This window comes from Columba livia, chromosome 3, assembly GCF_036013475.1.
Source record: "Columba livia isolate bColLiv1 breed racing homer chromosome 3, bColLiv1.pat.W.v2, whole genome shotgun sequence".
Classification (NCBI taxonomy): domain Eukaryota; kingdom Metazoa; phylum Chordata; class Aves; order Columbiformes; family Columbidae; genus Columba; species Columba livia.
In genome coordinates this window covers 28,745,279-28,761,603 of record NC_088604.1, presented here as the reverse complement: position 1 = coordinate 28,761,603, position 16,325 = coordinate 28,745,279, and the positions used below count along the sequence as shown (strand labels likewise).

The window sequence follows — 16,325 nt, the reverse complement described above, 5'->3', positions numbered from 1 at the left end:
TACATGCCAACAGGTTCAAATGGGAAGATACCTTTTAATGTGAGAATCAATAACCTTATAAAAACCACTCAGCCTCCATAATATACACATGTGATACCCATTATTAAAACTTATTAAAAGTACCATAGATTTCACTAGGTTACATCAGACCACTATTTTGAAATGTACAGAAAGATACTACTACTGCTGAATCTAGAATGCCATAGCTTCAGCTGAATAATACTATTTTGTATTTCAGATGTATAGATCTCATTGATGGATATCGATGCTTGTGTGAATCAGGATGGACCAGCTCAAGATGTGAGATAAATATTAATGTATGTCTTCAAATTTTATTTTAATTATAGGGGAAAGAGTAATATGCTGTTTGAAATGTATTTTTATTTAAGTAACTTCTGAACATGTCAGTTTATTGAAAATACATGACAGAAATTCACTTGTTTGAAATCAGTTCTGAAAATCTCATTATTTGTTACTTACATGAAACTGCATTAAAAAAAGACCATTAAGAAAATATCTAAAGAACTTTAAAGGTGAAGCATGAACTGTAAATCTGAAAAGTCACAGCAAGCTAAGCCAACATTACCTGAAAATCATTTATGCCTCAGTTCAGCATGGATAACATAACTACCTAATTTGCATTGTGAGCCCCATTTGCTGTAGCTTGACTCTGTATTTGAATAGTAAACCTCAAAATGCAATGTTCTACATCAAAAATAGACATGAGTCATCTTTCATATTTCTAAATCCAGGTAATTCTAGAATTCTATTAAATGAAACTGGTGCACAAAATACATCACCCAGTTTCTCCTCTTAAGTTCAAGAATATTTTTTCATTATCATGGAGAACGGCTGTGCATAAAGAACACACCTGTATATGTGAGTCTGTGCCATGAAGATTCTCATGGTCAGCAAATCAACTTGTAGAAGGTAACTCCATCTGTCATAACAATGAACATTCTTTACAGTGTTGGCCACACTTTCGGGAAAGTGTTGAATTAGTTTAGACCTTTCCAAGTTTGTTAGTTTGTTTGTTTTCCAAACAGAGTTTATTCAAATCTTAGGATCTGATCCTTTTAAACGTATTTGGTCTCAAGAGAAAGTCTGGCATGAGATCTGCCTCCCTTTGGGATGTCTGGCTTCTAATATTGTGCTTCTGAATTATCAAAAACACATCCCAAAATGTTACCCAAATTTCTTTCTAACTCTTGTATACATGTAGGGACCTTTCACTTCTTTATATATTGCTCAAAGTGCTAGATAACTAAAAATCATATTACATAAAGTAAGCATGGTTTACAGCTTTTCTGTTGAAAATACATTACAGTCTCACATAAGGAGTAAATCCAGCTGGAATACAATTTCCAGTTTCCTTTACAGAAAAAAAAAAAGGTCAGAAAACAATTCAAATCAACAGACTGTGCATCATGACATGATATTGCAAACCTGTATGATTATCAGCTGTTGCCAGTGCTAATACAGAATACCCTTGGGTAATATTTTCTCTAGCAACATCCAAGATTTACACTTTACTCCATTTTAAGAGAATGAGAAATTAAATGACCTGTAGATAACTGCATAAAATCATATTCAAAAGATAACCACATTTCATACTAAGATGTTTAAAAATGCATAGATTAGAAATTCATAAAAAGAAATAATATACATACACATTTGACAGATAAATCTGTCAGAATGATGGCTTCATTTTTTTTTATATTCATTCTATTTACATGCAATGTGATTAGACTATGTTGCAGGTGCCATATTTTTAAATGCTCTACACTACATTCACCCTGGTCAGACATATATCATGCCTCTACAAATCTTACAGTGATAAAAAAGGCTTTCTGATGCTCTAGAGGAACACATATGTGGATAGACATGGTAGGCTCATGCTCTATTACTGTTTTCCTCTAGAATAACATCAGTCAGTTCCTCTGTTTAAAAAAATAATCAGGAATTAATCCAGCTAAATATATTTCAATGTTTTCTGCACCTGAAGATGCCTTTCTTTGTATTAAGGTTTATGCAACTCATTGAGTGCAGGTGCCAAGGTTTTGTTTAGAGAGAGGGCTACAGGACAGCCTCTAGGAGGAAAGGTCAGGGGATGCCCCAGGCTAGACACAGCTGGTTCTAGTCAGCTCCAATCAGCTCCAAAGGACTCACCACAGGACACACAACAGGACACAGCTGAGCCCCTTAACCAGGACAGTTGCATCTCTGTGGAAACATATTTAAGAAAGGGTAAAAAAAACCCAAGCAAACAACACTGTGTAGCAGAGAGGAGTAAGGAAAGCAGCTGTGAGAAGCAGTGTAGCAAACATAAAGGCCAGTGAAGGAGAGCAAAGAGAAGCTGTGGGTGCCAGAGCAGAGATTCCCCTGCAGCCTCTGGAGAGAACTGCAGTGGAGCAAATATTTTCCTACAGTCCAGGGAGAGGAGCACACCAGAGCAGATATCCACACTGCAGCTCATGGAGAACCTCGTGCTGCAGCAGTTGAGTGTACCCTGAAAGAAGTGCAGCCTGTGGAGTGCCCACCTAGGAAGGAGGACCTGCAGTCAGTAGAGAAGACCCAGTCAGGGGAAAAAATGTGAGGAGGAAGGAGCAGCAGAGAGGAGCTGTTACAAACTGACTCATTTCCCACCTGCCCTGTACTGCTCAGGGTGAAAGGATGAGATAGAGGAGTTGGGAATGGAGGAGTGAAGTTGAGCTTGAGAAAAAGGGGTTTGGGAGAGTTGGTTTTAGGTTTTGAATTTGTTTCTCACTTTCCAAAAATCTGTATCTAATTGGAAAATGGAGTCTGTTTTGCTTGTGATGGTAATTGGTAAGTGATCTGTCTTTATCAACTCATAAGCTTTGTCATGTTTTCTTCCCTTGTCCTGTTGAGGGGGAAGAGATACTGTCTTGGTGGGCATTGCACAGCCAGGCAAGGTCAGCAACTAAGTTGATTCAAATAACCAACTGAAAAATGAAATATGTTTATGTATGTGTATATGTATTTCCCTAGACATACTTGGATGTTTTTGATTTTTTCATCTTGGATTTTTTTTCAATCTCTACATGTGTTACAATATAGCTTGCAAAAAAATTCACTTCAAGATTTTCTCAGGTTGTCTAATACTTCTAGGAAAAAAACCCAAACAATTCGTCTTTATAGCCTGTAGCTTTTGCATATCTAACATAGGGTGTGGATGCTGGAGCTTCCCTATCTAATACAGTTTTCATAGGTTTTTCAGTTATGGATTTCATGCACAAAAGAGAAAAAAAAATATATGCACTATATCAATTAGTTGCAACACATTACTTCCTTTGATATCTGCATATTTTTGAAGTTGTAAGATGCGTATGTATAAGTGAAAATTGATGTTTTCTTTCTGATATAAGTAAACATATTGCTAATGTAGCCAGTAGAATATTAGTAATAGACATTATTTCTTAGTTTCTTTGTTGTGTTTTTTTGTTTGTTTGTTTTGTTTTTTGCTATGACTGATAAGACGTCATTGGCAGTTGTGCTTCTTCCATGCTCCACTAAGGCTGTCTCATGTTGTCCCAAAGAGGGTAATAAGGATTCTGAGTCTTTATTCAGAATGATATTCAGTTTGTTGGTGTTTCTGCTTGTATCTGACAGAAAGCTGTGATCAGAGACTATCCTAAAATTATTGTCATTTATATCATTTTACTGATCTTTTCTCCCTGTTTTATTAAAAGATGGAAACAAGGGGAAAATCAGGAAAAACAACTAATTTTCTACACAAAGGCATCACAGCTGATCCACATGTAGAGTCAGAACAATATTCTGCTAGTCCAAGTAAATAAGCAATTACTTAACAGGACTTGTCAGATTGCACAGAAGACATGAGACTTGACAGTGTTATAATTATCTGTAATTTGATTTGGAGGGAGAGTATGATTTAGTTTGCCTAACTTGAGTTGCTTTTGAGAAAGCTAGTTGTCTATGCACTACTTATAGTCAATAAAAATGCAAATATTTAGTGAGATCTGTACAGTTGTTCAGCTGAGTTTGGAATGGATATCTGCATTTCATTAGTAAGTCTAGACTCTACTGACTATGATGACTGGATCTTAATGGACTGCAGTAGGTAAGACAAAAAGTAGAATCCCCTCAGAATTCTCACTGTATATGTGTAGCATATATCTGTATGGCAAACATAAGGGAACGTACATAGAGCCCCAGATGAGATGAATGCTCTTGTTTCTGCCTGTGTGGGACTTCTTCACACTCTCGAGTATGTTTACATATTGCTAACTAGATTAAAGAGGGTTGAGTAAAGTAAGTAGCTCCTTCAAAAAAGCTAAACTAATGTAAACTTAAAGTAGTTTAGTTTATTCTTAAGATGCAGAAAGGTAAATCTCAGAGCAGAAGGGAGATACCCACTTTATTCTGCAAAGCACAAAATCTGTGATTATCCACCCATGGGACAATTTCAGTGTGTGTAACACTATAGAGACCTCCTGGCCCTAAGAAGTCTATTTTAAGTAGGAGTTCCTGAATTGGAGATTATACTAGAGAAGTAATAGCAAAATAATGAATAGAAATTGGAGAAGTAGAGAAACGGATGAGACCTAGAAGAATGTTGCAGAGGAGTTTCACCTCCAAAGTGGTAAGCCTTCTGAGGATGTTCCGCTGATAGGAGTATTTCTGATCTCTCACGCAAGAAAAACATATAAACTGATATTACAGTATGCTCTTGCATCAAGGATGCTCTAGCAACAGAGAATATCTTAAACCCCAAGATTATTCAGTTGTTAGGCACATAAGTAAATGGATCTATAACATCAAAGAAACCTTAGGTACAAAGTAACCTGCTCTGCATCTGGAAGGACACTGTATTTCACAATATCTGTAGGTATGTTCCTTCAGTGTATTGGAAAGGAGCTGGTAACTGTGACCTGTGTTGATGACCGGTAATGGAGGGAATTGTAGGAGAGTTATAAATTCAGGCTGGGCAGGAAACCATGGTCTAGGACATGCATCTATCTTTGAAAGACTGCTAGTTCCCCGTGAGATCTGAGAGGCAGACAGAGATTGAGCCCTAGTACATGAGTATTGTCCTGGTATAGACAAAAGGAATTCAGACACATTTAAAATGGAAAACCTTTTGAAATTGGAAGAACCTGTACAAGATAGATTGCACCTTTATCATCATGGACCCAGGCTATTGAATGAATGTTAAATGGTTGTAGGGAAATATTTAAACTAGATGGTTGGAAAAACCTGACAAGTGTAGAAGAGCACCATTTGAATTACAGAATTAAAATCTGAATATGAGTAATGTTCAGCCTGCCTCTGAAAAGATCAGCATCTGGCTCAAGAGGTGTTAATGACAGAGATTACGTGTATTAATGATTATAATGCAGCTAGGTTTATGGCTGTAGCATGAGGGAGCATACCAAGTAAGTTCAGCAGATAGACATTGAATTTTGGGAAAGGAAACTGGAAAAATGGGGTGCATTGTCGAATAGCTTAAGAGTAGTAAGCCAAAACTACAAGGAACTTATTTGGGGCTGTTAAACAAATCCTAACTTAAAAGCCCAGGTAAAATGTGTCCCACAATTCAAGAACTCATGGGGTCAAAATCTGCCAGATTACTTAAGGAGGAAACTTAAGGCTGTCACAGGGAAAAAAATGGCACTTCAATAAATGGAAAGCTTGGCCACATGGGAAGAACAGAAAACTCTGTAAAACACAGTAGTTCAGATCTTGGCAAGAAGTTCAAAAAGCTAAAACACAAATTGAAAAATGCCTTGTAAAGGATACTGTAACTTGTAAAAAGCTCTCCACATCTTTCAAAACCAGGAAGCAAAGCAGGGAACTCGTAGAATGGTTTGATGGCTAAAGAATAAATTGGGCACTCAGATTAAGGTCATAGCAAGAGAAGCTCAGTGAATTCTTTGCACTTGAGGACTCCAGAAGGACCTCACAAGATGGAAAGAGTGAAAAGGTGGCAGATAAGCTTCAGTGTAATATAACAATCTAGGGAAAAACAGCCTAATGCTTACCTACAGCTGAATTCAGAACAGGCTGTTACAATGCAGGAAAGAAGACTTGGAGCAATTCTTGACAATTCTTTGAAATCATTGTCTCAATTTATTGTCAGAGTGCGGGGGGGGGGGGGGGGGGTGGGTGGCACGTGGAATAAAAAACAGTTCTGGACATGATCAGGAAGAGTGTAGGGAACAAAACAGAGGGCATAATTTAACTGAGTAAAACTCCAGTAAGCTCATATATTGGGTACTGTGCATAGTTCTGGACCTTGATTCTCAAGGAGGGTTTAGTATAGCTAGAGAAGCTACAGAAGGCAACAAAAATTATATTAATGCACTAATTGCCTTGTAAGGAGAGAGTTAAATGGCTGAAATTATCCTGTTTGGAGAGGAGAAAGCTGGGGCGAATGCAATTAAGGTTTGGAAAACTGACAGTAGCAGATAAACTTCAATGGAAAATTCTTCACCAAATTATGCAGTAAAAGAATTGAGGGGACACGATGAAAACAAGCGGAGAAACAACTGGAAGAAATAGGACTTTCTCTTACATGAAGTGGAGAACGTCTAGAACTTGCTGCCACAGGAGGCTGGGGAGGCAGGTGATATCTTAGTAGTTTCAAATAAATTAGGCAAGTCATGGACAACAGGTTCATAAACTGATTGCAATGAACCAGTCAGCAAAGTACTCTTTCTCATGTCTGATTAGGTGGTTCTGCTTGCTGGGAGGATGCATGGAACATAAACTGTAGAAATTGACAAAGTTCACATGATTTTAGTGAAGTGACTTTCTCTCCACCGCTATTATAGACAGAATACTACTACTACAGCATTGGTCTGATGCAGTGTGTTCCTGCTCTGTATTGTTGTCTTAAAAATAGGGTGGGTTTTTTTATTATTTTTTCTCCTTATGTCCATAATCCAAAACTTGAAAGCAAAATATTTTGATAATTTTTAAATAATTTTGAATTATGTTAGATAAAACCAACATTCTCAAACACAAAAATTAGTTTTTCCAGTTCATTTCACAAAATGTTGTATGTATATTTATTCCATCAAATGAAAAAGCTTTGGGAAGTTAATAATGAAACAAAGTGGATATGTGATATTATTAACAGAAAAATAGAGAAGAAGTAGAGTAATAATGTTACTGGTTAGAAAAACACACTTTGTTTATAATTTTATTAGATATACTATCTTAATAGTAGTACTATTGAGACATCCCAAAGTAAGAGTGAACTTCAAACTCCCATGTGAATGGAAAAGTCCATAACTTAGCAAACAGAGTTTAAACTGTTATTTTAAACTTAACAAAGGAAATTTGGGCCTTTTGGTCTCTTAGTAGCTTATAATTACATCAGATGGTTGCACTCATGAAAAATTAAATAAATTAAACTGTGTTAAAATACCTTTGAAAGTCACTGAAATCACAGAATATGCATGTATATGGTTTCCCACTAATGCACTGAACCATTTCTGTTTTGCATAACTATGAAATCATATTAAAACATTAAGTTGTACATTTCCTATGAAGTAATACTGTAAATTTAGACATTTTAAAATCTGGACTTGGGGTGCATTATAAACCATATGCATACCACGTTTTGTATGTACAAAACCTTGCTTTAACACATGAATTATTTTCCAAAGCATTTATTTACAACATTGATTTCCTTTTTGCCTACTTTTTTTAACTCTAATCCAGACTCTAAACCATAAGGCTTTTGTTTGTTACAAAAAACTCTGCTTTTGACCTGAGAATAATTTTGCCCTCAGACCTATCATCAAATGACTGGAAACACAACTCCTGAAAGCATCTTTCTTTTCTGGTGCAGTATTTATCTTCAAATTCTTATCTTATGTCTTTCTTTTCATTTCCCATCAAATTCAAGTTAAAGCTCTGTTTGGTTCTACCTTCTGCAAGTCAGTGGCTTCCACTTGGAATCCAGTTTTCTCACAAATAGCAGGATACTTTCTTCTTCTCCCTGGTGAAGTGAACTGGTGTTCACTACCCTTTTCTGCTTCAAGTCTTCCCTTACAGTTAATCACTGCACAGTTGTCTCCAAATGGATATTTGCAGTAGACTTTTTCCCCTCATAAAGGATTTGCATGAGTTATTTATGTTCAGAATTAAACATCTTGAATCTCTTTTCTATAAATAGATTTTGAAGTGTTGGATTTTTTTTTTTTTTTTTAAATTTATTTCTAATCAGAGTTTCCAAGGAGGACTAATGAGCAATAGTCCTTTCTGTAGGAAAAAGAAATAAAAATCCTAACTTCTGCAATGCACTTCTAGATTTTGTTTCAAGAAACAGAGCTGAACTGACACATTATTTGGAAAACTAGTACATTTTTCACCATCTTTTACTAATTTGCTAAAATCCATCCCCTCATTATTATTTCAATCTATGGATTGGGACTTTGAAAATTATGTAATTTGATATGTAGAAAATTGGAATTTATTAGGCAGATTGACCTTGCTTCCAAAGACAGATGTCAGTATGGACCCACAGATTTATATATGCCTTGAGCAAAATGTTGTGCCTTTCTAACTCAGTTGCTAGAGTCTAGATTTCAGAACAACTCCCTGCCAGCAGAACCAGAGGACTGTGCCATGCCAGGTGAGCTCTCTTAGGGGACAATCATCCCCTTCCTAGTAAAAACAAGATTTACTACACTATGACATTCAGATAACAAGAGATTATAATTTATTGTGCTCTAGTAAATGTAGTGGATCTTGTTTTGTGGTTTTTGAGCTAAGGATCCTTAACCTTAAAAGAGTTGCATAACAAGAAATCTTAATATTATTTCAGGGTTTTTTTTGCCTTGAATTTTAAATTGTCTTGCTAGCCTAAGGAAAAAAAAAAAGAGTCTTTATATGAACATAACAATAATTTAGTAAAAAAGAAAAAGGGCAGAAAATCACCATCCTGTTCTCTTGTCAGAAGTCTGTATAGTCCTTTCATTTACAGCACCATGGTAACTTATATTTGTATTTAAATTACACTTGCTTAAAGTGTGTGTTTGAGAGACATCCAGTTTTTATTTAGAAAGATAAGGAGGTGGAAGATCAACTATGTTTGCCTGTTTTACAGTGGCTGACTCTCAGTAGTAAAGTTGGACCTTATCTCTATCTGGATACATCTGAATTTGGGAATCCAGGTAGTCATTTTTGTACTGACTTTTTCTGGGAGTTAAAATACTCCTTAATATATAATACTAGTTGTTTAAATAACCGTGCACTGCCATTATCTCTCTATCTCAATTTTCTTGGTGATAAACTAAACCTAAAACAGTCATAGAGTCATCAAGAGTTATGGAGCTTCTTATAGCAAAGAACTCACACTGATTATTGCTTTAATAGCTAGAAAGAGACCTGTACTCCATGAATTTGTCTAATCATTTTTAAGCCATATATTTCATTTATGTTTTTGGCAGTATCATGTAAAAATGAGATCTATGATGTCATAATGTTTTGGAAAAAAAAAAAAATCAATCCTAGAATTTCTGTTAAGTGTTATTTTCCTTAGCTTACTATAAGGCATTCTATCTAGTACCTAAATCATTTCATATTCTCAGTCTTTTGGCATACTTTATAATAAACAGATTCTAAAACTTGGCACAATGCTTCGGTTTCCCCTAACCATAAAAAGAGGAATAATCAACTGTCTAAGTGCAAGTCATAGTTTCCCTGGCTGGAGACGCAAGAATAACATTAGCAATTTTTTCAACAGCATTGCAATGGGAGTTCATAGTGATAGTTTGTCCATTATAACTTTTATATATTTTCCAAGGACATTGCCTATTAACAACACATAAACTTAATTGATTCCTTGTTAGATCAAAATGGGAAAAGTGTATGTTTTACAGAAAAAAGACCCGGTGAAAAAAAAGCCTACTGAAAGGGACCCTTCCTGCTTTACTCTGAGGAGATTAGATATAAGGAAAAAATAAAGTTTACAAAAATTCTGTATAAATAATTATGATAACAAAATAGAAATTATACTAAATCATTTCAAATTTTTATAAGGTAACTTATTGAAGCTGTCAGTGTTTTAAAAGATGAGCTGGGGAGTACTGTTATGCTGTAAAGTGTGAGCACTGAGTGTAATTTACAAATGCAATGATGGTTTTGTTGTTCCTGGTTTTTAAGAAGTATGAGCATAATTTGGGATGAGGAGCTAGCAGGAAATAGTGGAAGGAGTTAAGAACATAATAAGCCAAAGTTGCACCTGAAATTTTCATAATATAAAACCACTGGCAAATCCTGAAGACATTTATTCCCCTTTGTTTTCACTAGGAAATGCAAGTCAAATTACATTTGGGCTTCAGGCCTAGATTGCTAATCAAGATCAGAGTGTATAATTATGTTCTGTAACATAATCTACAGATTTTCCTTTACTATGAAGTTGCCCAGTTTAGGAATATTGTATGAGTGTACAGTGATGGTAACAGGGCTTTCCTTTTGCTCACAACACTGTTTCTTTCCTCCCAAAATGGGATTGAGCAGAGGTGAGGAAAGAGGAAAATGAAAGGGAGATACTGGCCTCATGATCAGTGAGGTATTGCAAAATACCTTCTATTAGCAAACATTTGATTCTAATGGAAAATAAATCAAAGTTACCCATATTTATCTGCAGCATTCAGTCTATTACCTTGAGTTATTTGTCACCATTTAAACTTGCTATTTATTCTCCATATCTGCCAAGCAAATACTGTAAATTTCTAAGGGATCAAGCCCATGCTGCTCTCAATGACTGCAGGGGTTTTAGTGGTATTTATTTGTTTTGCTCAAACAGGTTATTTGTAAAGTTTTGGAAGGATTACTGTAAGATAATGACTTTGCCTTTGAAGCTTAAAAATTATGCATTTTTAAATTCCAGATCAAAATAGAATTTCAGATTTAGTAAAGGTTAAAAAGACCCATTGAAAATAAGGTACAAAAAGAAGTATGAATGAGCAATTGTGACATATCTGTATACCAACAACTTGTGTTTCGAAAAACCTAATAGCCTTTGTCAATAATATTTTTGTAGTTTCCAGCTTTCTTAGTTATTTAAAGGCAATTTTCTTTTGATAGGATCTGATGACTTCTAGGTGAGAAAAGGTTAAAGGATATCTTACTAGGCTGGTAACTGGGCACCTGAAGTGCCCAAAAAAGTCTTTTGACTACTACACTGGAGAAGAGAGAGAATATTTCTAGGGCTGTAAGTCTCTGTAACTGATGCTGTAATTTGGGAATTGTCTGGTTATGTGTCGTATTTAAGATTCAATCTGTGATTATGAAAAGGAAGACAAAACTGAAATAGCATTAGTGGTTAGGTGAACTTGTCTTCAGGGAATCAGGGTAGTTGGGGATTTTCTGTGAAGCCAGCTATTCTCCAATGCCAAGCTGTAAAGTCAGTTTCTGGTAGGATCTAAGACAGGCAGGACTTAGTCACAGCTGTGCTGCAACTTCAGTTTGCCATCTAATGTCCTTGTTCTTTCAGCCTATGAATTACAGCATGTGGTGGCAATGTGGCAGGTCACTTAGTCAGGGATAAAGTTACTTGTGACATTTTACAGTTGTGTGTGTCTCTGTTCACTGAAACAATTTTCTTGCCTAAGAACAGTGCAGACCAGCACTTCTCTGGTAACAGTGTACTCTATTTGTTTTGTTTTGGTTTTTTTTGCAAGTTTAATGATGAACTTTTAACCTCAGTGGATCAATGTATACTGGAAAGTGAAAAGTGTGGTTTCTTTCCTACAAACTGTCTGGTTTTTATGCTACTGTAAAAACTAATTACTCTGAGCTGTTTTGTAAGGTTTTACAAGAACAATGCATATCATAGGAGAAAATGAAAAAGTTTTACACTAAGTTTGCAACTCAATATGACTGTGATGGTATACTGAGCCAAAGCTGTGAACACTTGTCTGAGCTTTGAAATTATCCTTAGTTACTTTGATTTGGATAATTTTTGAATAATAATAAGGTAAAATTTTGATAGATTGATAGATTTTAAATTTATTCTGCTAATGAGCAAAGCTGTGAAAACAGAAGTAGCAGAGAGAGATACAAGTGAATACTAATTAGGAAGCCTAGACAAGTTACTGGAAGAGAAAGAAAACCGGGAAGTTGGAACTGTGAATTCAGATTATTTTTTATAAATAAAACAAAGATTACTGATGTTTACCAGCAACAAATGTAATTAATATAGCAAAAGAAAACTTCTAGGATCTAGGATTTCTAGAACCTACAGGATTTTTGGCAGTCTGTAGAGCTATCCCCATCTTCCTGTGGGATGTACAATTCAATTAGTTCATGTAATGCTCACTAATAAATCATCCTATAGAAACCCAGCTGGAGACTGTATAGTAAAATAAGTTGTTTTCTTGTAATTCCCTATGGGTATCTGAATTTACATTCTGTCAAAACAACTGTAGTACCTGCAGGAAATCTGAGTGCCCTTGGATATCCTTAAAGAATTAAACCTTCTAAAGTTACAGCAGCATGAGAATAAATTTAAAATACTGGGTTTAGTTAGGCTATTTGGGTGGCAGCAGCAAAATAATACTCCTTGGGATACAGGCAAAAACTAAGTTTCTGTGCTCAAGGGTAAAAACGTATTTTTGCACTGGCAATTGCACTGACTAAACTCTCCTGTAATTATGGAGGAACATTAATTTGATGCTATTTTGCATGGTTTTAATTCAATGACTTTCACAATAGCTTTATCAGAGTGAATTGTTTTTATGTGAACATATAAACATTTCTACATGTTTTTCTTTGTAATATTATGCATTAATTGATAATAAGATGCATTTATTAGGAAATATTTGATGAAAGGTCTCTCTGTGTTGATTAATAGAAGTAATTTTTTATTCTGTTCAGAACTGTCTTAATGTGGCTTTCTTCACTGCAATAGGCCCCAGTATAAAAACTTGGAAGGGATAATTGAATAAAATATGGCTCAAAAACAGGGTTTAAAATTTTCATAAAGGAATCAAGAGTGGGAAGCACATACCTATGGCTGTAAGACTGCTTTTATAAAAAATATATGCATTTCTCCAAGATTAATTAGCGGAAAAAGCATAGTTTTAAGATTGAGTATGAGTTGTAACCAAAGGTTCTCTATAGAAATAAAAAGTGCCCTAAATTACAGACTTCCACTTATCAGAAAATAAAAAAAGTCCATCACTCTTTTTCTAATCCCTGGGTTCAGTCTCTTCCACTTGCTGTTAATATGGATTAATGTGTAATGTGTTTTAAAGCTGTGTAGTCAATGTATTATTTCTCTCCTCAGGAATGTGAGTCTGCTCCCTGCATTAATGGAGGTTCTTGTCAAGATGCAGTCAATGCATTTGTTTGTACTTGCCTGAGTGGGTACACTGGCAGGTTTTGTGAAGTTGATATTGATGTTTGCATTGAGGCCACACCGAACTCAGTTCTCTGTTACAATGGAGGTGTATGTGTTGATGGACCTGGAAGAACTTTTCATTGCAGGTTAGTATGAATACTGTCCTATAACTGCTTTACTTAATACACATAGATTTGCTAAGATTTCAGCGTGGTGGTGTTACTATGTGCTGTATGTGAACTCGATTGCATTTGATGCTTGATCTAGTGTTCAAACACTTTATCTTAAACCATTCACTGTTTAGCATCAGGCCCTTTATGTGGAAATTTATCTTCTGGCGCTTTTCAGAATTCTGTGCGGATACTCCTAACACAAACTGACCCTAAAAAAAATTTAAAATCATGGTGTTGACAGATATGTATATACTCCTGTGTACTGTACTCAGAGATAAAATTGATTTGCACTCAAATTTACATGATAGGTGATTTGTATAGTATGTGTGCACAGGCATGTATCTGAAGAAATTTCCTTTAATCAATCATCATAAATCTCTGGCTGTTTAAGGCTTCTAACTAAATTCACGTTGTCTTATATCTTATGTACTCTTAATATAGTGAAACAAATTATGCTACTCTATAGATTTTATTAGTTGTAGTACAGAATAAGGTATACATACATCAACTCACAATTATCTAAGTCCCTATTCAGTTGCTACATTTGTAGAAATATTAAATACTAAGAAAATATCTTATAAACATACTTAACAATGAAGTATAAATATCTTCCCCTATACAATCATGTGGCCAGTATGTTGATACTGACTGATGGCCAAAATTGAAGCTTAAGGTTAATAGTTTTATTCAAAAACAAAACAAACAAACAAAATTTAAAAAACCCACACACAACAAAAATTCCCAATACCTACTAATGTTAACTAAGAATAATAATTGTTCGTTTTGTGTAACAATTTGATAGCTTTATAATGCACTATAAGAAAGGAAACTTATGAAATGAAGAAGGTTAAGAAATAAATGTATTACTTCCAATATCTGCTGCTAACCTGTCTCATGGATCTTTAACCCCACCTTCCACTGAGATGGCAGACTGAAGGACCTCACCAGCACATCATCCCTCAAACATTGGTGTATTCTTCCTTTCTTCTACTTTGGAATTTATTCCAAATGTTGTGATGGCAACTACCTTGCACTTGCTTCTGAGCCCAGTATTGGCCATCAGGAGGAGCTGTTAATGGAATCAGTGTCAGGAAAATTACAAACAGTTAAAATCAGAACTTTTAGCATTGCCAAAATCACAAAGGATTTCATGAGTGATGCAAAACTACAATAAGGTAAGTTGATGTGAGATAAGGTTGTGATCTTGCAAAAAAGAAGTCCTGTACATGATATAAATTTCTTCCTCTGAGGGAACTGGGGAAAGGACTTTTTTAGCTGATTACCTCTTCTATGTTGATATACTTCAGGAGACAGATGTAATTCTCTGTCTTGCCCTTCAGCAGCTGCTACCATTCCAAGTAACGTGCATAAGGTGGTAATAAGAAACATAAAAAAGATCATTAAATTGGGTTTGCTCCTTTACTGTGAACATTAAGATGTAAACACTCCTTTTTCTACCATTCCTTCCACTTGCTTTAAGCAGTCTAAACAAAACTCATGAAATCATGACTGGAGAATAGGACTGATACAGAGGACAGAAAAGCAGAATAATTGAAAAATAAGGAAGGGAGAAATAGCTCCTACTCCAGCAAAATGCCACAAACATCCAAATGAGTGAGGAGTCTTAATGTCTGTTACATACTCACTGTAGAATGGCCAGGAGGGAGGACAAAAATCCAGTATCCTTTAGAGTCTCCTTGTTTTGAGCATCTGGCCTCAGATGTTTGTATTATTGTGGCTGGTAAAAATGAAAACAGCAAGTAATGCACAGTGTCCAGTATGTGTCACACTGCCTTAAATGTGGGCAGCACTACCAGCTTTAGCTATCATGTATATGATATTTTATGCAGTAGTCCAGTGAATGATTCAGCTTTTCTTGGATTATGTGGGAATCAATTACATGAACAACGCTACAGGCTTCTTCCTGAAATTAATAAAAAAAAACCACAACACTTTGGGATAGCCCTTGAATTGTGTGTTATCTGAAATATCTTTCTATCTTCAAACCCTTGGTTTAAAATTAAAACAACTCATTGAAAATGAGGGGAGTGCTGGGAGTTGTAATTCAGTTCTGTCCTGGGCAGACTGCCACTGAATCAGGGCTTCAGGAAACAGATTATCATCTGAAAGGATGCCCACCTACCTTGCTTTGTATTTTAGTAGTCTTAATTAAAGGAACTGGTGGCCACAACAACAAGCACTACATAAATTAGTGTATTAATAATAAAGCTATCATTGGGCTCAGGGGGCTTTCAGAAGACAATTAAATCCAACCTACATATGGTTCATATAATGAGTATTTAATAAGAACTGTGAAGCTTTTTCATAGTATTTTCCAAGTATCTAAAGGAAAAGAAGTTGTTCCATAAGAATTACTCGGGGCAGTCAACATGGCTTCACAAAGGGGAAGTCGTGCTTGACCAACCTCATAGCCTTCTATGAAGATGTAACGAGGTGGATGGATGATGGCAGGGCGGTGGATGTGGTCTACCTTGATTTCAGTAAAGCATTTGACACAGTCTCCCACAGCATTCTCATAGCTAAACTGAGGAAGTGTGGTCTGGACGATCGGGTAGTAAGATGGACTGTGAACTGGCTGAAGGAAAGAAGCCAGAGGGTTGTGGTCAAGGGGGCAGAGTCTGGTTGGAGGCCTCTATCTAGTGGAGTGCCTCAGGGGTTGGTACTGGGGCCAGAATTATTCAAAATATTCATTAACGATTTAGATGAGGGAATAGAGTGTACTATCAGCAAGTTTGCTGATGACACCGTGCTGGGAGGAGTGGCTGACACACCAGAAGGCTGTGCTGCCA

The 16,325-nt window shown here is 35.8% G+C and overlaps 1 protein-coding gene across 1 annotated transcript in view; it reads left to right on the top strand.

Moving 5' to 3' along the window:
* EYS (eyes shut homolog) overlaps positions 1 to 16,325 on the top strand; it is an 870,368-nt gene that overhangs the window by 429,267 nt on the left and 424,776 nt on the right. Inside the window, exons 28-29 of the mRNA XM_065056200.1 lie at positions 239 to 317; positions 13,289 to 13,488. Of these exons, the coding sequence (XP_064912272.1) occupies positions 239 to 317; positions 13,289 to 13,488 (279 nt within the window). The remainder of the gene's footprint in view (positions 1 to 238; positions 318 to 13,288; positions 13,489 to 16,325) is intronic.